Genomic DNA, 26,904 nt, shown 5'->3' with positions numbered 1-26,904 from the left:
TGAATAGCAGCTGGGGATGGGTAAGTCTTAAAAGGTATGGAGATTCAATTCCATTTTAGTCTACATTCAGCTACACAGAAGCTATCCTAATTGTCTCTCACACACTTTTTAAAATACTGTTTAATTATAGGGTCAACATTGTCCTCATTCAGATTTCCTCAGATTCCCTTTGATACTGATTTTCTTCAAAGTTTTGGGAGAAGACATAAGTATCGCAAAAAGACTTTCCTGGCAGCAGTTTCCCCTTCTAACCAGTTATTGAATTTTCTCTCTGTAGTCCAAAAGTCTCAGCTAGCTGTGAGGCAGCTGTGAATTTGTTTTACATCAGAAATATGGCTTATCAGTATTGTGGGCACCCTGTGTTGTGTATGATTCATAGAATGCAGAAGTGAAAAGGTGGAAACTGCATAAATAGAGGCAGTTTAATGGAGAACAGAACCTCGGTATGATTTTTCTTATTTAGAGACAAGATTTGGAAGTCTGGAGAATATCTAAAATATTCCAAGAAAATTGGTACAATGATCCTCTAAGGAAAAGGAGATAGTCTTTATTGCTAATGGCATTATAGCTTGTATTCTAGCATGGAGACTGTAGTTCACAACAGAGAATCTGATAACGGGATTCTGTTGCAAATTGGGAACTGTCTCTTAAACTGGATGGATAGAAAAGACACAATTTAAGCTCTCACTCAGTGGTTTTGCACATGGTTCCTGCCTGTCTGCCTGTGTTTTCAGTTGTTTTGAGGACCAGCACAAATCTGAATGGAGGTGTCAGTGAGAAGTGAACCATACTGTATTGCTTACCCCTGAAATCTTGAAATTTGCCTTTTATTTCTGTCAGCATCTGTCACTGGAAGCAGTGGGAAATAAGCAGCACTTGGAAGGGCTGTGCAGGCATACCACAGCCCTCTGAAAACTCACTCCTGCCAGGAGACAAAAGGCGGTGCAGCCTGAGCACTTGCTTCCTTCAGGAACAGGGACTTGGGAGCTTACAAGTCACAGCATCCCTCATGCTTCTCCAGGCGCTGGGGTATGATTTGCAGGCTTTTTCATGAATACCGCTTCCTGACTAGTTCTGGCTTGTTTAGGGCTTTTATTCGTCTGAGTGTGTTTCTTTGTTGGTATTAGGGCGTTAGCGCTCGTCAGCATAACAAAGCAGGACTTGCAGTGCTCAGATAAGGGTCACGTTTGGAAGCACGGTTCTTGCAGCCCCACCACCCCCAACCCCACCACCTCCCCCACGTTTTGAATTGCCATTTTTATTTTATAAGAAGTTAAACTGGGATTTAAATTAGGTGTGTATATGAGGTGTTTAGTAAGAATTAGAACAAACTAAGATAATCTGTTAGGTTCACCACTATGCTTTCAGTTATTTAAATAGTATTTGTGAAAAAAGTCCAATTTTTTATATTTGGCTGAAAACAGCCTTTTAAAGGTTGGAGTCAGGGCTGATTTTTCCAAAATCTTGGTGGTTGAAGCATTCATCTGTGATGCAGAAAATATAGATAAAATACCTGTTCTGAGAGGCTTTAAATCCATGTATCCCTACCTTGAATCAGATGCTAAAAGGATTTGAATTCAATTTGCACCCAGGTCAGGTAAGAAGCTTAATCCAACTGATTGCAATATATCTGGTAACTTAAAGACTCCATTTTGACTTATATTATCTATCTGACTTACAAACCCCCTTTTGGCATAAATTATCACCACACAGAGCTGCAGTATTTCTTGTGTCCATAACTGTGGGTTTTCCAGCAACACAGCACCTATATTCTGGTCTCTTTGCTCTAGTCCTTGCTGTCATCTTCTACATCAGCAAACACATCCTACAAGTTGACTGGCTTCCCTTCTTCCAGTTTCTTCACCTGAGATGTGTGCATGAGGTAGCTGTGGCTTAATACAGTATCATGATGTCTGATTTGGTATTACATTACCAGCATGATCCTCTTACCCACCTGTGTGTCTGGGTTAATGGGAGCATTTGACACCATGGTTTCTGAGGTGGGCAAGATGTGCAACAATGATACTGTCCTGTTTTACTTATTTATAAATACATTTATTTATTTAGTCTCAGGTTAGAGCTTGTTTTCAGCTCAAACTGATGTGAAAGATCTCTTTGAGAAATAAAGTGAAGAAGATCCTTAAATTCTTACCTGGCTATGTTTCTTTTAGAAAAATATCAGAAAAGAATGATCTTTGTGTTGGTTTTCAAAATACCTTTTCCTTTGAAGTGATTATAATAGTCCTTGAAAAGTGTGCTTGTGATCTCCTCTGGAATACTAGAATTCCTAGTTCTGTCTTTCCTTTAGCCACCTGCTGGGGTGACCTTCCTTAAATATGGCAACCCCACCATCCCTCCAAAAGCAGCCTTAATATAGACAGCTGGAAGGAACCAGCCATGAAAGAGGAGCTCTCAGCTCTCCTCAGAGGGACCATACATACCAGCCTTGGAACTAAAGGATTGGTTTCAGATCTGAGTTTTTTCTTGGTGTGATGTAGATATTGATAATATTGGGTAGAAAGATTTTCTCCTGACTCAAACATTTGCTTGCAGTGTGGCTTTGGACAAATTCACTGTGCCTCTGTTCCTCCTTTTAAAAACAAAAATCATTCTGCTTTTCTGACTAGAAGGACATGCTATATAAAAGTCTGGCATTATTATTTATTTGTTTGTTGTTCTGTCTTTTAGCTAGGATGGCAGGGGGGTTGTGCTTTTCAGTACCATTTGTGCTGTGCTAAATTTACAAATTTGTACTGTTTTCCTTTCTGTCTCATATTCTGCTCTCATGCTCCCCTGAATAGTGAGAGAGGTCACTGGGATGTGGTAAGGTGTGTAAAGGAAGAAATACACCCAGGAGGAAAGGGCAGAAGTTTGCATGCTGGATATTTTGATATCCAGGGGAAGATGTCAAACACCTCCAGGAGTTTGGGTTCAGCTTGCAGGTCAATCTGAGTAGGCAACTTAAATGGGAAGTGGGGGTCCAGTGGGAAGCATGGAGGCCACAAGCCCCTTGGTGTCCCCAAAGGACTCCTCCCTCAAATGGTTTCTCACCTCTTCATTATAAACCTATTTCCTTTGTCTAGAGGGTTGTGTTTATTCCTTTTTATTCACTGGTAGTTTCTAGTGATGATGTTTTGGGATTGCCAAATGTGCATTCACCATCGTTAGTGGCTTTTTCCCATGTTATTTGTTTCATGTTCGGGGATTAGCAGCCAGATTGCAAATATAATGAGCTACCTTGTGTATTTCAGAAACATACCCCTCGCAATATGCATTTCAATGATTATCGTCACAGTTGGCTATGTGTTAACAAACGTGGCTTATTTCACTACAATCAGTGCTGGGGAATTGCTGCTTTCAAAAGCTGTAGCAGTGGTAAGTTACAGAAGAAAGATACAAAGATATATTCCTGCTGCAGTTATGTTTGTTGATATAATTCTTTTTTTCAGGGGGGAAAAAGATTGGGTGGACACATCCAGTCAGGTTTCAGTATGGCAGCACTTATTAGCATCCCAGTGAAATTTGATTTTTGACTGATGAGTGGGGTTGCAGTTCAGGCCATCGGTTGCATTTATAATGTAACATTGGACTGTTTTTATTTACCTCTTATAACAAAGTCAGTAGGACTTACATTTCATAGCCAAATCCATGTTTGAAAAATTCGGAGCTAAATTGTAAGCTCAGCTCCTGGGAAGCAGGAATTACAGATATTTATGGAAGAGAGAACTCTGAACTATTTTGTGTAGCAGAATACAGTAACTTTGTCTCTGCACAATGTGTGTCCTGAGTACTTGGGAAGTACTTGCTTCAGCTGGAACTCATTTGGGAAGGAGTTGCAAGGCAACCTGGCTAGGAAACACTGCTTTGATTGTCCTTGCTGAATTGTGGTGATGACACTGATTTTTATATTTATGGTATCTGAGTCACAATGAGGAAATAAATAATTCCATTTCTTTTCCAGTAGTGATACTGCCTGTGACTGTTTCAATTGACGTGAGTCTTGAAAAATGACAAATTCTGTAGCTGATGGGAGGTCTAGAAAGAAAACATTATATAAACATGATGAAAATTATGCATGTTGCCTGTGGTACCCCAAACTCCAATTAAGGCTCTTCTGCTAACCTAAAACACTAAAGCCTGAATGGATAGACTATACCACTGGGTAGCACCAGCTGAGTGCAATGAAGGTTGTAGAAAAAAGGTATTAGATGTGCAGATCAGACCTTAATCCATTCAGACTTGGTCTTCTTTGGAGCCATAATGGTTTAAATTGACATGAGTCAGGGTCTGATTCCACCTCCCCATCATTGCTTCAACTGGAGATCTTCCACATGCCGTCAGGGGAAGGGGTAGGACAGCTCAGCTGTAGTAGCTGTGCTCTCACAAAAGAGGCAACAAATGTACCAAACAATTTTCAGTGAGGAGTGCAGAGAGGGGAATAACTAACACCATGATACTTTGTTAATAGAGGACAATTATTTTCCCATTTTCTGAAAAATCATTGTGTGTTTCTCTCTCTTTTCTAACAGACCTTTGCTGAACGACTGATGGGAAACTTCTCTTTAGCTGTACCCGTGTTTGTCGCTCTCTCCTGCTTTGGATCTATGAATGGTGGCGTTTTTGCAGTCTCCAGGTGAGCACTGCTGATGTTCCTGGGGGTCTGGGCTTGGGAGATACACTGAAAGTATGGAAGCAAGGGGAAGAGAGTAGAGTTTATTCCTTTAGGAGGATATGATAAATGTTGACCAGGTGTAGGGCTTTTTCTCACTTTGTTTAGGGTACTGTTTTTAAAATCCTTTGAATGGTTTGGAAATGAATGTCTCTGAAGCTAGCCCTTAATCAATGGCTGCTTTTTTCATATAAAGGAAGAAAATTGGAGGGAAAATATTAACTCTTTACAAACACCAATCAAGGGACACCCTCAGAGATGGTTTTGATTTCTGTGTGTGGGTTTCTCCTGCCAGTGCTTTCATTTAGAACAAGACTAAGACTAAGAATTTCTGCTCTGCTCTGTGACTTTCATGAGCCACTTTGCGTACTCACAGTAATGAGCACATTTAAAGTCTGTCCACATTTATTTCCCACCAGGATGTTCTTCGTTGCATCCCGTGAGGGTCACCTTCCAGAAATTCTCTCCATGATTCATGTCCGCAAGCACACTCCTCTGCCAGCTGTCATTGTTTTGGTAAATCATACAAACAAATGTTCCTGCACTAGAATTCTTATTACGGGCTTGCTCTAGAGGATTCAAACAGAATTTGGGCACTGCTTGAGTCCATTTATTAATGTGAACATGGCTTTTGGGCAGGGCGGAGGACAGGAGAAAGAGGAATGAGATTTGTGACTTGTTCTTATTCTATCATCTCCTCCTTGCTTTCTTGCCTATCACTGCAATCTAATTCATATCATATTGCTCTGAAATTCTAAAGACTTCCTAGTGGTGAGCTAGTTCTTTTTCAGAGAAACAAATTCCAGTTAAACAAACAAAAAAGGGATTCAGTTAACTGAAAGTTGAACTGAACACCAGCATCTGGGAGTACCCTAAGGGCTCATTATACTACCTCATAGTAAAAAATGTAAGCAATTTTGCAACTAAGATAAAGGAGGAAGAACCCTCAGCTGTCCAGCATAGTGGTGATTAAAAAATGAGAGAACATGTGCCTGTGAAATAGTCTGTGGATTTTCTAAGGAAAACCATTGGTGCTTCAGTGGATATCCTGTGAGTGACTTCTAAAATAAGCAGCAAAGGTAAATGTTGGCCATGTGTTAGCTTTGCAGACTAATTTTTATGGTAAAATGTTAGGACTAAATGTCAAGATGCCAACTTCAAGGTTTAGTTTTCATAGTGCCAGGAAGATTTTCACTTAACATGCAGTCTTCATAATCATGAGCATTCAGCCCCACTTTTGGGATCAATGATTGCAGTGTATCTGGATAGGCCTCTGTCATATTTAGGGACTTACAGCCAAAGCAAAAGATGCACCTAGGAGTCTATGCTACTAAGAGCAAATGCTTGTGGAATTTAAATTGTTTTTTGCTCTTGAAGCCTAAAAGCTCACTGCTGAATTGTTGAATTTTATATGTACACATATAATCATAGGCTTTGAAGTTTTGAAAATTAGGCAGTGTGATTATGGTGAGACGTTTTAATGAAATTAATTTTCCATAAACATTTAGTTTGCATTTTATTTCTTTGGGTGTAGTCATACCTTGTGGGTAAATTGCATTGACTGTTTTTTGTGGAATGAAATGCACAAATTGTATTAATATATTATTTTTTTTTTTTCTGACAGACGTTTTCTGCTATTGCATATGGTCCTGTTACACCAGTGCATTGATTTCCTTTGAAAAAGTCAGATTCTTGTATGAAGATGGCTTTCCTTCAAAGATTGCAATTTTTTAGCTCACCTTACTGCAAATAGAGCAGTGGCAGGATATATTCTACATCAATAGTAATTTTAGCATTTCCCTATTTTATTTCTCCTTCCAAGTTCTACACACTGTAAGAAAGGAAAGAGCTTTTGAGGATAAGCTGAGAAAATGAGCATGTGTTTGAGGCTTGTTAAATTAAAAACAAAACAAAACAAAAAAAAGAAAAAACCAGCACCTTTTAAAATAAGAAATCTGTTTATATGTGTATTTTGCTAGAGAAATTTTCCAGTCTGACCATTCACAAGACTTCCTGGCAAGCACATGCCCAGTGCCAGGTATGTCCCTGCTGGGACCAGAGCCCCTTCCCAGCGGTGGCTCTGGTGACTCAATGGGTCACTGCTGGATTCCTGCACATCCCGCTCTCAGGCCAGGCTTCCCCACTGCTTTGAACCTGGGTTTTCCATGGCAGAATATCAGATTCCATAAAGCCACTTAGTCTTGGCACAGAGACACAGAAACAGCTGAGCTGGTGCCCCTGAGGAGGGACCCCCAACAAAGTAATCCTACTGCCTTTTATACCCCACATTCTCCCCACAAGTCTTGACCTTCCTCCCAAGTATTTGGTTCCTGCTCCATGTCTGTGTCCATCCACTTTGCTGGCTTCACTGGTCTTCATTTGCTTTGATATCCAAAGGGTCAGCAATTCCCAGCTCCTGCTGTGTCACCCAGTATCTGTTCCTCTGGCTGGAGTCACCAATCTTTCATACTCTTTGTTGCCTCAGAAGCTGGCTATTCATGGCCTCCTGTCTCAGGCTTCCACACAGTCTGCATTTCAATCTGCATTTCAATCTCATCTCAGTCTGCAAGTTGAGCTACCTGGACCAGAAGTATTCCTCACCAACATGAGGAATTTGATAGATGTGTGTAGTAACACATAGAACTCATGCTATCTGATTGTAATCCTGCTTTCTTGTATTTCCTCTTGATAGCTCTCCTTCACTTGCTTTATTGTATATAGCTTGCATTATAGTTATAACTGAGATTTTAAGCTTTTAGAGTTTGAGTCTGTAGAGAAGAAATCTTGCCCAATATAATTCAGTGGTACAATTTCCCTTGACATTTACATAGGTGTTTGCTCACTATCTATATGTAAGGAACCAAGTACTTTCTAAGCTATTAAGGTTGGAGACCAGAGACCCACATTTGAAATATTGATCCTTCTGGTTCAAATCCATGTTGTCTGCACTCCTTTGAAAAAAAGGAGAGTGAGGCTGTGAATATAGATAAATAATACAAGTTAGTTACTCTGTGTAAAAATTTAGCCCAGTGTTTTACTGCATCTGTAGTTGATTTCACCTGTGGCCTTGTTATAAACCTCTCACATCCAGGGTCTTCCCTCCTGTTGAAGAATGAGGGATATGGTGAGTTTGACTTAATCCTTCATGCCCAAATGCAAGGACATTTTTTTTTCCAGACACTACTTTGTAATAGATCCATGTAGACTTCCCTAACCATCTAATTCACAACAAAACACAAGTTTATACATAACCTTCTGCCTGCCTCACTGAAGCCTTGTATCTCAGACTAATTTTTTATTGAGGAACTGTATTTATTCTGGAGTCTCCTCACCTTCCTGCTCTTAAGTAGCTATCTGAGTGACAGCTAAATTCTTCCTTCTGCTCATAAATATTTGCATTTACAATGTGCAATACGTCTACACTCTGCAAGTCTGGGCAAAGGCAAACCCAGTGTGCCCAGCTGGCATCTCATGGTTTGGAACTGCCCCTTGCCATGTCCTCTTTTCTCACTTTCCCTGTGAAGCCTGGGAGACTAAGATTTTTCTTTCCACAAATCGCCTAGAAACTTCTGCTTTCATATGATTATATGTGACCAAAACTTAAGAGTTCTTATTATTTACATCAGCAATGAGCAAGTAAACCTGCAGTGAGCTTATATCCCAGGAAAATGCTGCCCAGGGTGCTCCAGCATTTTGGTGGTGCAGTGCGCCTGTGTATTTTTGGCTGGGTCACAAGGGACTAATTTGTATTGACTATGTGTGGCCACCCAGGACAGATATATATTGATCCAAAATGGTCTCAGGGGACAGCTAGACATTGATTATGCACCTGATTTTATGACAGAGGCAAGCCTGCAGTCTGTGGCACTCAGGTGTGTGTGTAAGGCTGTGCTGTTTGTCCCTGAGGAAAACTTTGACATCACTGCTGTAAAACAATAGAGATCGATCTACTAAACCCTTCTTATGCTCTGAATTTCTTTTGCAGCATCCTCTCACAATGATAATGTTATTCAACGGGGATCTCTACAGCCTCTTGAATTTCCTCAGCTTTGCCAGGTGGCTTTTTATTGGACTGGTAGTTGCTGGGTTGATTTATCTCAGATATAAACGTCCTGATATGCCTCGTCCTTTCAAGGTAACATCTGCTCTCTACTCTTTTACATGAATCCTCCCTCCTCTCTGTCCTGCAGTCAGACAGCAAGGGAGAATTTTCTGATGTAACAAGCTAACCTCTTTCTCAGGAAAAACTGATTTAAGAGAAAACAGTGCTTTGCTGTGAAGAGTGAGAGTTTTCCTGCAAGGTCCCCAGTGCTACCCCAGCTGTGTTCCATCCTCTTCAATTCTTGCCTCTTCCCTGTGCTTGGGGGGAAGAGACTGAAGCTGCTGTGCTGAGATGAAGATATTTTCTCAGTTTTGCCTGTCTGTCGTGCTCAGGCTGTGTGATGTGAGCTGTGTAATGCAAGCTGTGTGAAAATACCTTGAGCCCTCTGCAGCCACAGAGGGCTCAGACTGCAAATATTGGGGTTACTTGTGCCAACTTGATTTTCAGCCAGTCCTCTATTTAATGTCTCCTTTGATAAAGGCCTGGATAATTTTATGACCAAATATACAATAGCATGATCAAAAAAGTCATGTCAAGCACGAGAATTTCTGCGAGAGGGCATTTATGTCATTGCATATCCAATATCAAGTATGCAAATTTTCTGTGCAAATAAGTGGTTAGTGTGATTATTGTAATATTTGGCACTTGCAGTGGATTGGCAGACAGAGTTATTGTGAAAGAAAATGCTAATAATCCAATCCCTTGAATAGTATCTATTTTGACCTTAGTTCTGCTATTTTTCTTGCTTGTTTTAAGTAACATCATACAAAGTAACTTGTCCCGTTGTGTATCCAGAAAGATAATATCCATCATCAAAAACTTGGGAAATATATCCCTGTTTAGATGCTGCCAAGAAGACTATTTTGTGAAGAACTAAGAATGTGTATTGTTGCATTCTCGTAGGTATATTAGTAAATAAGGAGGTATATTAGTAAATAATGCAACCTATTTTGCTTTGATTAAAAAAAAAAAAAAGCTTTGACAGTACACAAAAGAGGAACAGTAATGCTTTGAGGCATGTAAGGAAGAGAACAATCTCCAAGGAATTCCCAATTCTCCATTACACTTAGTGTCTCAAAAGCCATGCCTGTAGGCATTTCCTTCAGAGGCTTGCTAAGAGAGTGATTGTATTGGTGTTTTTGAAAATTGAGCAAATAAATTTGATATGGTTACTTTGTGTATTTTCAAGGGTGACGCTGGCAATGCCATCAGTCACAGAGTCAGAAAGTGCTTTTTCAATCACTATCAGGTGCATAACACTATCAAATATCTTTATCACTAGTCAAATTGCTGTTTAATTTGCTCTCTTCCTGCTAGATTTTGATTTTTACCTTAGGAAGAAAATCAATATGCTCTTAATAGTTTTAAAAGGTGACTTGAGCTCCTAGTTGTGTTTTAAAATGTTTTCTAATGGGTAATTAATTATCAAAACTGATATCTTTGCTGTGGTTAGAGCTGGTTGCTTATATGCTGAGGTATTAGAGGAAGGACTTTTACAATGTAACTTATTTACAGTCCTTATATTTTAAAGGAAGTAAAACACTGGAGTGTTTTAGAGTGTAATTAAGACACATCTGTGGTACTCACTGCATAGCAGTTGGCAGGGCCTGGCTTCTGCAGCCACTGACATTTTGTGTGCCTGTTCTAGATACCCTTATTTCTCCAGAACTGTCCTGTACTGCTGGACAGGACAAATGTCCAATTTGCATTTCATGGAAAATTAAATGCCTTACTCATACTTTACAAAGACCTCATTATTTAATGTTTCTTTGTGTGGTTATTTTTCAGGTTCCTTTATTTATTCCAGCGTTGTTTTCCTTCACCTGCCTCTTCATGGTTGCACTGTCACTTTACTCTGACCCAGTGAACACAGGGATTGGATTTGCAATAACCCTGACTGGCATTCCTGCCTACTACCTCTTCATAGTATGGGACAATAAGCCAAAGTGGTTCAGAAAGCTTCTAGGTAAGTCCTGGTGTGAGACTTCTGTCCTTCACGCTGACTCCAGGAGTTTCTTAGTGCTCTCCCTGTGTTATGAAATCCTTTGGATTGACACTCTCAGCTGCTGTGAGTTGGGGGGTGACAACACAAGTTGCTTTTGGGCATATGCTCCAGCATTGCTCTGCCAGGGGCAATCAATGTCCCCTAACTAATAAGGTTCATTCACAGCAAGGCTGTTCTTCAGCCAGTGATTGACTTTAAATGACTGATGCTTCTTCATGCCCTCCCCTACAAACATCTAATTCCTTTTAAATCCCCATCATCTTCTCCTGACTCTGCCTCTGTGCTAATAAAGACAGTACTGCACTCTTTGGGGAATCTGTTTGGAATCTTGTGCAAAATAGCTGTGATATCAGGATGAGCTTGGTGTTCCGTACTGACACCATGTATCTGTGGACCACTGAGGAGTGTTTGGAATGGGACTGGAAGTGTCTGGAAGATTCAGACAGGTTTGGCATGGGGATACTGTCCTTAGCAGTGGCTCCTGACAGGATGATAGCAACATATACCATGGCTGACATGCCTCTATGGAAATTATTTCTGTGCTTCATGAAGAATGACTTCTGTGTGACTTGGCTAGTAGTATTTTATGCCTGAAATACACTGAGAATACTTTCTGTACCGTTTCTGAAAAGCTTTGAAAGGATTTGTGGAAGTTCTGATAAGTTAGAGAAGGATTATTTGAAATATTTCAATTAGAAGTCAGTATCATTTATTACAGCTCTTCATTCTCATTTTTTGTTGCTAGGATAATAGGCTTCTAAAATAAAGGGAATTTTTAAAACATGAAATAAGACTATTGGCAAGATATTTCAGGAATGACGTATAATCTATTAAACAAAATAAAAAGAAAATTTCTTTTACTGCAAAACTAAAACTCAAGCTGTGAAATCTTTAACTGAAAGTAGTTGATTTCTGTAGATGCTGAATTAAAAGTGCATATTGTCTTCTGTGCTTCAGTCTTAAGTGATTATTTAAAATGAGCTGCTCACAAGAAAAGAATAGTGCTTTTATATGTAATTACAGTATAACCAGTTGTATGTATTTTCTTAATATAAATAATTTATAGAGTTATATCCTATCTGCTGTAGAATATGTGAATTTCCCTCTCAGTACATGCTGGGAAGTCCATAGGCAGTAGGGCAGAAAGTATTTACAGCAAAGGGTGTTAGTTTAGGCTAGGAAAATCTTAATTTTATAGCCAAAAAGTTATAAATTACTTGCATTGTCCCCGGAATGGGTAGAAATCTCCAGCACAAATTAAAGCAGTTGTATGCAGAAGGACATTCTATTAAGTGGTTGGGGTTTAGTCTATTTATAATCTCTCAGTCTTGACATTTAGGGTGTAGAAATTTTTCCCTTATCAAATCCAGGAGCTTTTTTGACATTTTCTGTCGTGTCTCAGAGGTTTTGGAATACAGCTACTTGAATCTTTGGCCACGGGATGACAGTGTTGAACTACATTACTTGAGCAAGAGAAAGAATATTCTCTTTAAGGTAGACTGGATAGATGTGAAGATTTTTCTGCCAGCTGTGACAATGAAGGTGAATGATTTCTAACTTTTGAGATAAGACAAAATTCTCCTCCTGGAAAGAAGTCTGTGTGCCAGTGTCATATCTATGGATGGACATGGTGTACTGGCTCAGAGAGGAATGCAGCAGAAGCCAGTCAGTGAGGGAAACAGCTTGTTTGCTCTGCAATTATTATCCCCAAAATAACAACAATAATGACAGAAAACTGATGCTGACAGTTTTGAGCTGGAGCAGAGCGGAGATTTACTTGTGAAACAAACAGATTTTTCTTTTCCGTAAGAAGAAGCAATAAAACTCCTGTGTGGAGTCCTTAAGCTGGCATTATTTGGGAGACATTGTATAGCCTGAAAACATTTACAAAAGGTATTGATTGAGGATAACTTCACTTAAGGTACCTCTGTGAGATATTGAAAAGAAATTGCTGCAAGCTTGATATTCTAACCTTGAAACAATATGTCTTACATAGGCATGAGGTAAAGGACAGTATAAAAAAATGGGATTTTCATTTAAGAGGTAGATTTTTTTCCCAGAGTAACTGGCTAACTTTCTATAAGAATATAAATGACTTTTTTTTTTTTTTTTTCTTTTACAAATGTGATGAATCCAATCTACTTAGACTTGACCAAAGCATTTCCTGTGGTACCAGAGGGGAAGTAGGAGCCTGCTGGTCTGAACACACTGCTGTGCTACCAATACTGTTCCCAAGCTGTTTCGTGTGCCCAGATCAGCACATGGGCAGCTGGTGTGGGGATTTGAAAAGTCACCTTCTTCAGGCATTGACTGGTTCATCTGCCAAGCTGTGCTTTGGCAGAGAGAGATGGATGTTGCTCATAAACCCCATAAGGTGCAAATACCCATGGATACAGACCAGTCCAGAGGGAATATCCTGAATAGGCTTTGTAAGGATCAGAGGAAAGGGATAGAGAGCAGCCAGAATGAGTAGTGGGATGAAAGAGCCAGTCTGAAGATACATATATTTCTGAAGGGAGTTTCAGGCTGATTACACCAGCAGAGCCCTGGAATGGATTACCCAAGGAATCCTCTCCCAAGGCTGAAAGCCTTTGTTCTGTACTTAGGGCATTTACATTGCCCATTCTCTTTATGAAATTTACAAAAGGTATCTTTACAGCTCGTAGGGTTTGTAGATTCTGGGATGGTATTTTGCAGTGAGAATAACATTGTGTTGTCTCCTCTTCCAAAGGAATTCTGCCATAGTACTAGATGTGCTGGGACAAATAATTTTCAGCTAGTACAGGTTTCATTTGACCACTGCATTCTTTCTTTTTGTAAAACTAATGTGGAAATGAAAAAAAGTTGAGCCTAGCAAATCTTAAGCAGCAGATCAGTGTATAAAAGGATGCATCACCAGCATGAGAATGCTGCTCTCTGTACTTCCTCAGCTGAAAACCCAACCTTAGACTCACACTTGAAAACATCTATTCCTTTACAGTGGGTTGAATTGCAAAGAGGTAAAAAGTTGAATCCTACTTTTTGTTATGGCTGAGCCCTTGCTGGAAATAAGATCTCTTTACATAACAAAATATCTCTGCCAGGGTTATTTAGCAACACCAGAGGATAACACTTGTTCACTTAGGACAAAGTGTAATATGTAATATGCTCAATTTGCTTCTCTCTGTCGAGTTTGTGGTGGGATCCATGGGAGATTTTCCCAACATTTTGTTGTTACAGATTTCATGTCCAGTCATATATATATGATAAAACTCCTGCTTTCTTTCCTCACCTAAACTTTATGTGGTGCTTGTGTGGAGAGAAGGTCTGGGGTTTTTTTATAGGTGTTGTCCCCTGGGACCCATTTGCAGAGAATTCTTCTCTTAAAAAGGGAAAATTAGGATTTAAACTGGGCTGGGGAAGTTATCTGCACTGCCATCGTATGTGAAGTTGTCTTGTCACAAATGTGAAACTGGTCCTGTAACTCTAGGTACTGCTCCAAGCAGACAACATAGAGGTACTGGCTGGAAACAGATTGGAACATTTTCATAGGGGAAAATGCTCCCGATACTGATTTATTCTGAGTACATTGCAACTAAAAAATGCAAAGAATGCCAGCTCCTCCAACTTTTCTGTTCTGCTGTGGCTTCATCCCAGGAGATACAAAAACTGCTTCATGGAAATGGAGAACTGGGCAAGGTCTTGCTGCTGGTGGGTCTGTCCACTTTGGTGAACAAAATCACAGCCAGCTCCTAGAGATGCCCAGGATTTCCCTATGCTGCTGTGCCCTTTCCCAAGAGCTGTCATGCCACTGCTCATCTTCGCAAAATTCTCTTTTTCCCTTTGCTTGTCCTCAAAACTGGAAGGGCTGGGATGGCAGGGGCGAAGTCCTGCTGTTTTCCTTTTGCTGCCTTTCCTCCCTGCTACACTCAGCCCAGCTCTGATGTCCCCATGGCGGGTAGGGAAGGCAGATGGGAGGAAAATGCAAAGCCTGGAGACTCTTGGCCTCTCTGCCCCTATCAGTTTATAGTCTAAGGGCAACCTGGCTTTGCACTGAACTGGTGACATCCAGAGAAAAGAGGAAAGGATGGTAGAATCTGCCTTAGATGAAAGATCAGAGAAATGGTTTCAGTTCATATCTTCTGTGAGTTGCACTATTTTACCCTCTTGGCATTGTGTCAATGTCAACACTCATGCCAGACATTCAAGGAAAATGAGGACTTTCTTTTGCAACAATTTCTGCTTATTTAAAATAGGATATTGAGGAAGAGTGATAAGTGAAAGAAATTGGGAGAAAATGTTCTTTTACTATTTTGGATGTGCTATCTGTGAATTAACTGTGCCATTTACACATCAGCACCCTAAAAAAGAAAACTACCAAAAGCACAAGAAGGAAATAAATGTGAAAAAAAGAAAAAAAAGAAAACATGAAGTTACTTTGGATGGGTGACTTTTTTTTTTTTTTTGCTTAGGGAGGTCTTGGCACAGATAAATTAAGTTATTTGAATTCTTCCAGACTTTTATTTCAACATAAAATCTTGATAAAGCTAAGCAGTTATGCAGAGTAGTAATTTTTTAAGATAGCCTTTAAAAGCATGCAGACTTTTATTGAATAAGGTTATACATCCATACCCTTCTATTGGGTATAGCCTTGGATCAGAGGCACAGAAAACAGTTAATATGAAAATGTCAAGTTTAAATGATATATGTAGATGTGATATATATGATCTGTGTGAAGTCTATGTGTCTAAGTTGCCTGTAGAGAAGCTAAGATAATTTTCCTGACTGCTTCTCCTTCTTCATCTCTCCTGCAAAATCTTACCATGTGTATGCTTTTATCTTTGCAGGCAGAGTAACCACAACATTGCAAATCCTCTTGGAAGTCATCCCAGCAGAGGAAAATCAGAAATCATGATCATCATGGACAGCTTTTGGCTTGGTGTTTCATTTCTACCTGAAACAAAAAGAGTAGGGAGATTTATCCCCCTTCCCAACATGCTGCAAACTGGAGGAACAAGCCACAGTTGCAATGGATACCGAGCAAGTCCCTTACCAGAATTGTCTTCTATGATGCTGTTGCAACATTTTTTTAAACACGGTTGTCCATATGTAGAAAGCAAGAACTTGTGCTATGAGGGAACTCGTTACTGTTTCATTTGGTACAGTGTCTTATTTTAACAAACTGTAAGTTCATCATACTGGGATTTTGTTTGCCTTGTCACTGAAGATAGGTTAAGTGATGTGTAATATCTGGGTGTGCTGTGAAGAATGGATCTTGCTTTCTGTCCCTGGAGATCTCAACTCTCACCAGAGCAAAGCTGCTGAGTTTCACATCCTACATTCTTCCCATCGCTCTGTTTGACAGCCTGATTTGAGTTCTTTTGACTTGCTGGAAGCCTCAGTGCACAGATGCAGAAGCACACCTCAGACCTTTGTGATGGCAAACTCAAGGCTTCTTCATTCCAGAGTTCTTACACCATAGCCAACAGAAACATCTTCTGAGACTCAATATTTCTGCCAGGGGAGCAGAAAGATTTTAGCATGGGAATTTTAGCAGTAATTTTATGCATGTTAACGTTTATACATTAACTTTTTTACCAGGCTGGAATTGATCACTGGTTTTACCAGTGTTTGTGTACCTACACACACAAAATCCAGCAAGTTGAGCACTGACCTTCAAGTGAGTAAAAATATTTGAAGATCACCTCTGCTGCTGTATGAGTATTTCCTTTCTGGGAGCATATGGTCCTGCAGTTATCAGTCAGGCAAACCTGATTTTAAAGTTTTATATCAGTGTTGGTGGGCAGAAATAGATGTCACTTGGTGGGAACATGGTAAAGACGTGGCAGTAAATGCAATACTTTTTTATGAATAAGATATAAGGCAGGCTACAGTAGATTTGCTGATTTGAGTAGGATGTGTGCCTCATCTGTGGGCTTTTCACTCAAGCACACTCCAGTTAACAGGGCTTTGGAATGCTGAAGATGTGCTTTTGGAACATGTGCTTTTCCTGTGTTCTGATGGGTTTTATCTCAGCAGAAACAGAGAAAGGCCTTCAAAAGAGATAAAATGAAATGAAATTAATCTCCAGAGCTATTTTTGAGCTGAACTTTGGCTCAAATGTGAGCTGAAATTTTGCCCTTTTTAAAAGATAATTGTGTAGCTGAAGAAGTTTTTTAATACTTAGAAATTGAATTTTATATTCTTAATGACTACCCAACCTTAAGGTTAAGGTTTATTATCACTCTGTTAAGAACATAACACCTAACTATTGAACGCACTACTATTTGAGCTGCCTGCTTTCAGCAAGTCATGTTTCATGGAAATTCTTATGGAACTAAGCAACATTTAATCTCCTAAACTGGGAGAAAAGCACAACTAGTAGCCAGACCACTACAGTAAAGGGAGACTGTGTATTGTATATGTGTTGTATATATTCAGAATATCTACTGCTTTAAAGGTGTACAGTAATGTGTCTTAAATGTATACATGTTTTTTGATTTTGTATCTCTGTGGTGGAATTTCACAAAAGTGGGGAAATGCAAGTAACTGCTTCGGGAGAAGAGCAGTAATTTAAGACACAGAAAGCATTTTGCAAATAGTGTTTTTCTTCAAATGTTTTCTGTTTACAGTAATTTAGTGTTGTTTGAAATATTTTTTAGGCAAACATTTTGAAAGAGTTTTTTGTGCTGACAGAAGGTGTGTTTATGTAGTACTTACCTTTGGGTCACAGTTCTGCCTTTGAGGCCATCCCCGTTCATTGAGGTTGGCCTCTGTCATCATGGAGCATCTTTAAAGTACACAAACTCTGCTCCTCTCTGACAGAAATAAACTGTCTGGCACCCTGCAGGAGAGCACCTAACCCATCCCTCCCCTAATGAATGCAAAGTGCATGGGATCCAGAGCAAACCACTTCCAGAGTGACAGCGGATGTGACTTTTTCACTCTGACTATTTTGTTTCCATGTATTCACTCCTGTTGTGCCACATTACTTGAAAATTGGATTGTTGGCAGTGTTAACTTGTAGAAATAAATGGGCTCCATAAATATAACTGAATGTTGCTTTATTTTCCCGTTGTGGTCTTTAAGGTTTAGAAATGTTTCTGAAGCCTGATTCAGCGAACATATCTTTACCAGCTTTAGTTCATGTAAAGGGTTAATTTATCCCAAGGGAAATCCTAGCACTTGTTGATTGTGAAGTTTTATACTTTAGAAAGGAAAAAAAAATTACATGAAAAATAAAAATCTGGGGTTTTTGAAGGTGCACAGGGATTTTAATTTCAGGTATAGTTTCTTTAGCACATACAAATGCAGTACAAAATAAAGTGATTAGGTTTCCACTGTATGCTGAAAATCAGTATTAAGGATTTTTATTACACTTGAAAGTGAGGCATGTCTTCAGAAAACTGAGGAAAAACATATTTTCTTAAAGCATTAAGCTTTCTTATAAGGTTGTCAAGTATTTCTTGTCAGAGTCATAGAGGAAATTCTTCTAGCATAAGGAAGAATTATATATCTATATATACTTTTTCTTATTAGGGCCTGAGGTGGTCAGCCAATGAGACCATTTCTGTGGAGATATTCAGTGGTTCTTATTTTTCTTGCCTTTTCTACTTTTATATCAACTGGATGTGCCAAAAGATGTCTTCCTTTTTGTTTAGGTAGTTGTTGCTGGTTTTTTTCTTTTTTGAATTTGTCACTTTTCTGGGGTATAGGTAAAAGTGTCACTTAAGGCAAGAGAAATGAGCATCTTATGTAAGTAGCAAATACTGGTCAGGTTTAGAATAGAAAAGAGAAACTGCTCAGCACCTGAAGCCTCTGAAGGGGCTGACATGCCTTTGTATCTTTGTATATCTGGAGCATCACAATTCCCCCATAAGAATAATTTTTTTCAATTCAAATTGAAACAGAGGCTTCTTTTGACCATACTGCATCTTCCATATTTTTAAATCGGAATGGAAAAAAACCCAAAAATCTTTGCTTGCCAAAAGTTCATGTGCCTTTCACTATATGTATATAAATATAACTCTTTGTCTGAATGTGTATGCTCCTGCTTTTTTGATTTTCACGAGAAAATCAAGCTTTGATTTAAGAATAAGATTCAAATATTTTTCTACAGAAGAAAGTAGTAGTTACCTATTTCCACAGGGTGCATAATGGTGTTGAAGTAACAAGATAAAGAGGATTTCCCATTATGTTCAGTGCCTCCAGAATTTTTGACTAAAGAATTAGCCATATATCAGGATCCAAACAGATTTTCATTAGCATAAGTCTTCGAGAAACGGGTGTTGATCTTTCTTAGGAGGAATTAGATATTTCATTTTTTTTCATTGTACCTATCAAATATTGTGTTTAATGACCAACAGGCCACAGATAGCTTGGACAGCAGAGCATGGAGCAGGTAATGAATATACTGAAATCCAACACAAAAATTGTATTTGTGTCTGCCAAGGACGCAAAGTACAAAGTCTGGTGTTTGACCATAGGCAGGAGTGGTCAGGAAGTGCAGGACAATGTGTGATGACCCCTAATGGTTATTGGGCAGCTGCCTAAGTCTGGAGACTCTTCTGCTAGACAAACATCCTAAAAATTAATATTTTATTAATTGTACCCGTGGCAGTTTGTGTCCTGCCTAAGGTGCTGTGGAGTCCCTTTTAGCCTGGCTCTCCCCCTGGCAGGATAAGTAAGTCTCAAGGAAGGCTAGCACTGTCAAAGGGAGATGGCAAACTGAGATATCCCTGGGCCTTTTCCGTAGAAAACATCATTTGTGATTTTTCTTTCACCCCTGAATCTCCCCCTGCATTCTTTGAACCTCCTGGTGGTGCTGCAGTACCTGAGGAAAATCTCCATGCCTTAAACACCTCTGGGGATTTGTTGAGACTTGGCAAACCCATGAAATTTTTTGTTGCCTTCAGAAGCCTGTAGAATTTTCTTCTGTGTGTTAGTCCATATTTAATTTGTTTTCTATGGTAATTTTACCAAGGAACTCTTGGGGAACTTGTCAACAATTGGCACCATTTTTATTTTCATTTGCTTTCCTATTTCTTTTTTTATTCAAAGAAACTTTTTAATTATTTTTTCTTTGAAGTGCAAAGAACCAAGTGGATAAAACACCTCTTCCAATGAAGGATTAACTTTATCAGGAGAATTTGAATCCTCTTCATATTCCCTGTAACAGGAATGTCTACGGTGTTGTGATATATATCAAAGCTTTGATATTTTCTAAATATGCTATTGGTGATGATCCAACATGGTTCTAAAATTGCTGTGGCAAGAGTCAGTTTTATGCTCCTCTAGCTCATTCTCTGCTCCCAACCCAGGCTACAAAATGTTCCCACTGCTAAGCTTTTCTACAGGCCTTTTTCAGATCCAGGAATTCACCTACATCTTCTTTGAAAGGGAAATGCCATCCCTTCCTTTGTGGTGCAACTCAACCCCTGGAACTGGATCTTAGCAGGTGACCTTAGCTCCAGACAGGCTCTTTGCTGAGCCCAGAGCTTGTTCTGTTCAAGAGAAGTTGGAACCCTGGGTTTTAAAAAGAAGCTGTCTTTTGCAACCACCTCTCTTATTTGTACTTAAAATGTTTTGTAAAACTGTTAGATAGGAATTATTGTGCTGTTTTTTAAATGTGGTTTTGTGGGTGTATGTGTTTGTGATTTTTATTTTTCCCCCCTCCCTGTTAGTTAAGAGAAGTTAAATGTTATGGGATCTTCTATTTTTTCCCTGTACCTTTGGTTCTGCCTGAAGAAAGCAGTTTGATGCAGCTTCAGCTGCCAATATCTCTTTGCCACTCTGTCATTACAGTGTAATTGGATCTAAAGCACGTCTGTAATTTGCTGCTAGCAATGCTGGCTTGTCTTAATTATGACTTCCAGCTGATTTCTAACGATACCCATCAATGAATATGCATAGCAAGGCAGTCAGACTGGTGCAGATGAATAACTCTTTTTGGGAACTTGAGCTTTCAGGCTATCAAGCTGTTTAAAAGCATCAAGGCAGGATCTCTGGCTTAAACTGGATGGAGGCTTTCAGAAGGGCTTATGACAAAGCCCAGCACGCAAGGAGTGCAAAACCTGAGATGTTTTAGCTTCTATATATATGTGCATGCTTCCACATTTGGCAAAATTTCTGTGAGAAAGTGAGGAAAATCTGAGAGGTATAAACGTGACCTCCTAGGCAGATGATTTCCCCAGTGCTTTCTTCTGCAGTCACCCTGACTGAGGGCTACAAATACATTTTCACTGAGAGCATTTCTATTCAGTGTCTCTTCTGCAAGCCAGCTTTTTGAAACATCTGTATTTAATTTTAAGCTGGGTGCTATGCTTGTCAATTTGCTTGTGATTTTTTTTAACTTCCTATTTTTCCTCACCTGAAAACTGTCATGTCATAGAAAACAGGTTTTTCAGGCTGTAACAGTACTTTTGAAAAGTAACACAGTCATAAATTAGGGTCACATAAAGCTCTACAGCAGTTCCAAGCAGCTCCCTCCCAACAGGCTCATATAGTTTTGCTTGCAGATTGCAGCTGGAGGATTTTAAAGTTATCACAGCAAATACTCAGCTCCTCTCAGGTATCAAGGATGTGGTGTTTTAATGGAATCCTTGCACTTGCACTCCAACACCTGATTAGAGATCCTGACTTGGCCAACTTGGAATTAGAAAATTTGGGCATGTGATAAACCCCACTCAAGGTTATGAAAACTCTGTGGGGATAGCGAGAGATTTGGACAAGTGCAAGACTACATGCACAGCAGTGAATTTTATGATTAGCCTTCCATGTATATTTAATTACTTGCATATATTCAATTACCAATAGCTTCATTAAAAAATATCTGTTTTGCTGTTCTAGAGGGACATTTCAGGTTTCCTGAGTTTGGTTTTTTTTCTTTTTTTTTTTTTTTTTTTCCCTTTCCCCCCCCCCCTTTCCCTTTTTTTTCTTTTGTGTGTTTTTTTCCTTTTCTTTTTCATATTTCTTTCCTTTGTTTTTAAGCATTATATTCAGGACAGCTCCCTCAGGTGCTCTGCTCAAAAGCTGGGGCAGACAAAGAAGCTTTAAGGGAATTCTCACTGTATTTTCTCTACATGTACTGCACAGTGCAATTCAATATTCATAAATTACTTTTGGCTGCTGTTAGTATTTCCCATCTCTGTTTGCTAATTCATGTACCAGTTATATTTAAAATGAATCATTAAACATCAAGGGATTTGATGCTTGTTCCACATGCAACAGCTTACTATTGAACAAAACTCCAGTGCTTTGTACTAATGCTAAGCCCTACCTTTGATTTTGTAATAAATATAGGAGTCAGAGGCAGAATAAATCAGATCCTGTACTGTCAGGTTGGCAGAGATGATTGATCATACCTTTCTGACAGCCCTGCATTTGACTGCAAGTCTCATGCAGCTCTACTTTAGATCCTATAGAGGCATCTGGATGATGAAAAGCAGGCTGGCTTAGAAGACAGCATAGAGTGCTGCACCACTGTCACATTTATTTAGTGGCATGTGTCTGCTAAAATGCTCCAGGTTGTAGCTCATGGTAATAATTCTCTCTTGTGTTGAATCCATCCTCCCCATTTTTATTCCTTTACCCATATTTTAAACAAAAATTGTTCAAAAACCTTTCCAAAATGGAAACATCAAGCCTTTTTCTAAAGCAGACCCGTGTGGGTAATAAAATAGTTCATCTCTGCACTCACTAAGACTGTTGTTTTTAGAAATGAAATCATTATGTGTTAGTCAAAAGTTTAGGTGGTCTCCCAAACACTCATGTTCTTCCTACCTCAGAGAAAACTGTTTACTCAAGTATCAGAAACTCTCTAGTCATACAAATTTGAATTTGGTTGCTGTTTGGCTTTTGGCAATGGATGTCTGCACCAAGGCTCTGGTCTTGAACACCAATTTTGGACCTGAAACCCAAAAATTTGTCTGGGCAGAGGGAGAAAGGAGCAGCAGTTTGTGACTATCTCCCTGTTCTGCCTTGCTGGCGAGGGGTTTGTGCATCTGTCATAAGACTAGAACTCATCTGGAAGCTGCTCTCATGGAGAAATTGCAGTTCATTCGTGTTATGAATGTGCCTGCATACAACCTACAGAGTGGTGCAGCACATTGTGTGGGGTTTTCTCACACTTTTTCAAGATGTTATTTGAGATGCATTTATATTTGGCTTGTATGGCATTCATTTGGCTTTCTCTTTTACAGTACAAAGGAATTTCTGTGAATATATATATACATGTATGTATGGATGTATTCCTTAGGGCTAGTGGTGCAGAGCTGCGCTCCTGTCTTGCAAGTTTAAGACAATCAATGAAGCATTATTTAATGCGTGCCAACTTCTTTTTTAATACTGTTTCTAAAGTAAATTGCAGCAAGCACACAGCTATCCATCATGGAATAATAAATTGATATGGAATGTGTGGGGAATAGGCAATAAGCCAGAATCACTAAAAAGCTTAGTGCACCACTCCAGCAACACAAAGCAGCCATAAAGCTGAGGCTGGAATTGCACACAGCAAATGGTGCACACCAGTAAATCTGGCCCTGGTAATTTTACTGCAAATGACACACAAGCCAGAAAAACATTTAGATAATTGAAATTAAGACTTTTAACAAAGATCTATAAAGCAGTGAATGATAATCAAGAGGTTCTTTCAAGCTCTTTGTAGCAAACCTATAGTACTTCACACTCTGTTTTTCTCCAATATGAATGAGACAAAAGAACACAGACCCTCTTTTCCTTAAGAAGGGAACATCTTTTTGTCAAGGTATCAGACCAGCCCCTGGCTTGCCAAACACTATAACTGTGCATGCATGGGATGATGGCTTGTTATTTTGGTCTTGGAACAAAGTTAGATAAAAAAGGAAAAGATAATAAAAAAAGGAGCTGTTGGAAAAACATTAAACAGATTTTTTTTTGATTGATGTAAATCTGCACCTGTGTTTACTCATATCAAAGTGACTGTGCATACCAGATCATGTGAAGATAGCCCTTGGGTAGGTAGAAAAGCTGCTGCAAACTTTGAAGTCCTTCAGAGGGTGTAACCACTACTGGAAGACTGGATATTCTTCACCGATACTCAAAATTAAAAAGTTTTTCTTTTGTATTTCATCCAATCCATATTTTTCAGTGTTGCTCTTAAAATACAACAATTTCCATTTTTTTTTCTAACTAAACTAATGAAAGAGAAGATTCAATCTCTCAGGCAGTAAATCAGCTTTTTAATGTTAGATCAGCTATAAAAATCACTGTTTGACCATATTATTGGCCACTGTCTCTCATGAAGCTGCCTCCCAAAGTCACCAGGTGGGGAGCCTGCTATCTTACAGCACTCCAAACAAGCAACAAGCCTTCAAAATGAACTTGGGAAGAAGTAGGGACTCTGCCTTGCATCATGTTGTGCACGGGGGAAACATTTCCCTGTCGATTAGAACTAAAATCCCACCAGAACCCTTTTTAAAACTGAGATAGTTTTGCTTATCTGAGTTCTGTGCAGAAATCTGGCCATCACTGTCTAGTCTATCAATCTGTGCTCTTTCATGAATACCAAATTCATTTTAAAAAAATCAAACAGTTTCTGTAGAGGAAGCAGCAGTATTGGGAGAGAGATGGAAATAGGGGTTTACATTAAATTCCCCTTTTTTGTCAGATGATAGGGATGCTTCAGAAGTACTACTGCAAATATTTAAGGAACAAAAACCCAACAATTTCTCCACATTTATATACAACATTTTGTTCCCAAATAAAAGCAGACAAATATGTGTGCATGAGAGAAGAAATAAAGCTTTGCAGTGGGAGAATGCATAAGAGTTCTGTGTACTAATCCTGAAACTCTGGGGAGAGTGAATGCTTCAGGGGAGGGGAGTTGTGCTGCCAAAATTTTGGGACTGATATTTCTGTCTCTACTCCCGAGCACCTCCAGCATCAATCTTTCAGGTGCTGCCACCGTGAAGAAATTTGGCTGGAGTGGTTTTCCCTGTCTGGGTGGTGGAAAAGGTGCAGTGTACCTGGGAAAGTCATCAGCTCCCGTGGAGAGGTGGCCCCATACCCAGTGGAACTGTGGAATGTAGTGAGAAAAAAGTCTGGGAAAAAATGGGTGGCTTTTGAGAACATACCCAGAAGCCCATGTTTGTGACAAGTGTAGGTTACTGGAAGCTCTAAAAGCAGGAAGTCTTTTATATCAAGCTCCAATAGACTGTATAAAAGAAATTCAGCTCCAAAGTGAACATAGAGGTGCTGTCAGTATTGTGCTCCTGTCTCCGTGGGGGATAAGTAATTCAGCTCCCTGGAGAGCTAAACATCTCAGGAAATACAAAATAAAAAAAGAAGGCTCAGCTCATGAAGGCAGTTGGGAAAGCTGGGTTATTTTAGGAGGCTGGAGAAAAGGAGAAAGGAAACAGCAGGGAGACAGGCTGAATTGAGAGGATCAGGACAGTGTGCCAACGGAGTCATCACCTATAGGAGAGAACGGGCAGAGTTTTCCCCCTATGAATTTCAAGTCCTGGTGTCTTAAAGAGGAAACTACAGGCTTGAAGTCCCCTCAAAGAGGGATGCCAGAGATACAGACCCATGTCTTCTTCCAGAAGAAACTGGTGGCTGCTTTATGAAACCTAGGGGCATAAAGGTTTCATATGCTGAAACTGCCTGGGACGAGTTATAATGACCAGTACTGAGCTGAAAAGAGGTCCAAGATGTTGTGGCATTCGTTTGTATGAGCAGAGAATGAATGTTCATATAAACCTTTAAAAATATCTGATTTACCTTCCATTTTTTTCCCCATATTTACATTCAGGCAACTAATGCTTTTGAGTGTGGGTGACATTGAACCAACTAATAAACTGTGGTTTCTTGACAGTCGACTCATATTCAACAGTATTTGAGAAATATTGTTTTGAATTCTTTAGTCTACAACTGAGGAATTATATCCATAAAAAAATTGTGATTGATTGATTGAGACAGGCACATGATATTGTTTCTGTTCTCCTAAGGCACCTATTGATGTTGTGGATGTCCCATACCTGGAAATGTTCAAGGCCGGGTTTGATGGGGCTTTGAGCAACCTGATCTATTGAAAGGTGACCCTGCTTATGGCAAGGGGGTTGAAATAATGTGATCCTTAAGGTCTTTGCCAACCCAAACTATTTTATGATTCAATTCCAAACATTTATGTTAAAAGGATAACAGGAAGAGCATGCACAAAGAACTTCAGTTACAATTACACTTTTGAAGTAATAAAATAATAAATTAAAAGACAGCAACAGATTTTGGGTTTCTTTTGGAAATACATCTAATTTGATGTATTTTAAACTGAGCAACTGAGTATTCAAATTTAAGAGGAAATTAAAGAGCCATAATTTAGAAGTTATAGACTCTTTTTGAAAAGGTAATATTCTTTTTCCTCTTAACTGTGTTCATATTGCTCATGGGGTTCCAAAAGCACGTTAAAATTTTTGCTAGCAGTTCAAGTCCATTCCTAAAAGATTTTTTCATTAAAATAAAGTGCTTTGCTTTTATTTTCTACATAGTTCATATTCTTACATTCTTGGCAATGCTGGGAGCAGACCAGGAGCATTCCAGAAGCAGCTATCTGAAATCTAGGCAGATTTGTGGAGTTTACATTACCAGCCTATTTTGCAGAAATCCTTTGCTCTTCATTAACAAAATGGTTAGGTTAGTATCATGACACTGCTGCTTTTTTATTTATGCTTCTGTTGTTACAAAACTTGATTGTGACTCCAGCTGGTTTTCCTATCTATTATATGACATATTCAATATGCTTTTTTTAAAGACAACAATTTATGTTTAAAAGTTTCAGTCCAGAAAATCCTATTTTTCATAATTTCTTTCAGGTTTTCATTAAGTTTATTTATAATAATTGGTAATGCTCTGAGTCCTGCAATTCAATCTGCCCTTTTTTTGTCTTTCTGTCAAAACCTTCAGCATCATTCTGCTGTCCTTGGTACTCAGTGTTTTTTCTTGTAAACAACTACAGGATTTCCTTACAAACAAACTGTTGATAGGACAAGGGGGAATGGCTTCCAGCTGAAAGAGGGTAGGTTTACAATAGATATTAGTTAGAAATTCTTCCCTGTGAGGGTGGTGAGGCTCTGGCACAGGCTGCCCAGAGAAGCTGAGGTTGCCCCATTGTGAAGT

General features: G+C 39.2%; 1 protein-coding gene across 1 annotated transcript in view; it reads left to right on the top strand.

Moving 5' to 3' along the window:
• Nucleotides 1-17,807, top strand: part of SLC7A11 (solute carrier family 7 member 11) — a 60,018-nt gene extending 42,211 nt beyond the window's left edge. The window contains exons 7-12 of the mRNA XM_059843793.1: nucleotides 3,252-3,375; nucleotides 4,530-4,633; nucleotides 5,089-5,185; nucleotides 8,655-8,804; nucleotides 10,560-10,737; nucleotides 15,603-17,807. Of these exons, the coding sequence (XP_059699776.1) occupies nucleotides 3,252-3,375; nucleotides 4,530-4,633; nucleotides 5,089-5,185; nucleotides 8,655-8,804; nucleotides 10,560-10,737; nucleotides 15,603-15,670 (721 nt within the window). The 3' untranslated portion in view covers nucleotides 15,671-17,807. The remainder of the gene's footprint in view (nucleotides 1-3,251; nucleotides 3,376-4,529; nucleotides 4,634-5,088; nucleotides 5,186-8,654; nucleotides 8,805-10,559; nucleotides 10,738-15,602) is intronic.
• The last annotated feature ends 9,097 nt before the right edge of the window (nucleotides 17,808-26,904 follow it).

Source organism: Haemorhous mexicanus, chromosome 4, assembly GCF_027477595.1.
Source record: "Haemorhous mexicanus isolate bHaeMex1 chromosome 4, bHaeMex1.pri, whole genome shotgun sequence".
NCBI lineage: Eukaryota > Metazoa > Chordata > Aves > Passeriformes > Fringillidae > Haemorhous > Haemorhous mexicanus.
This window is presented reverse-complemented; position numbering and strand designations above follow the sequence as displayed.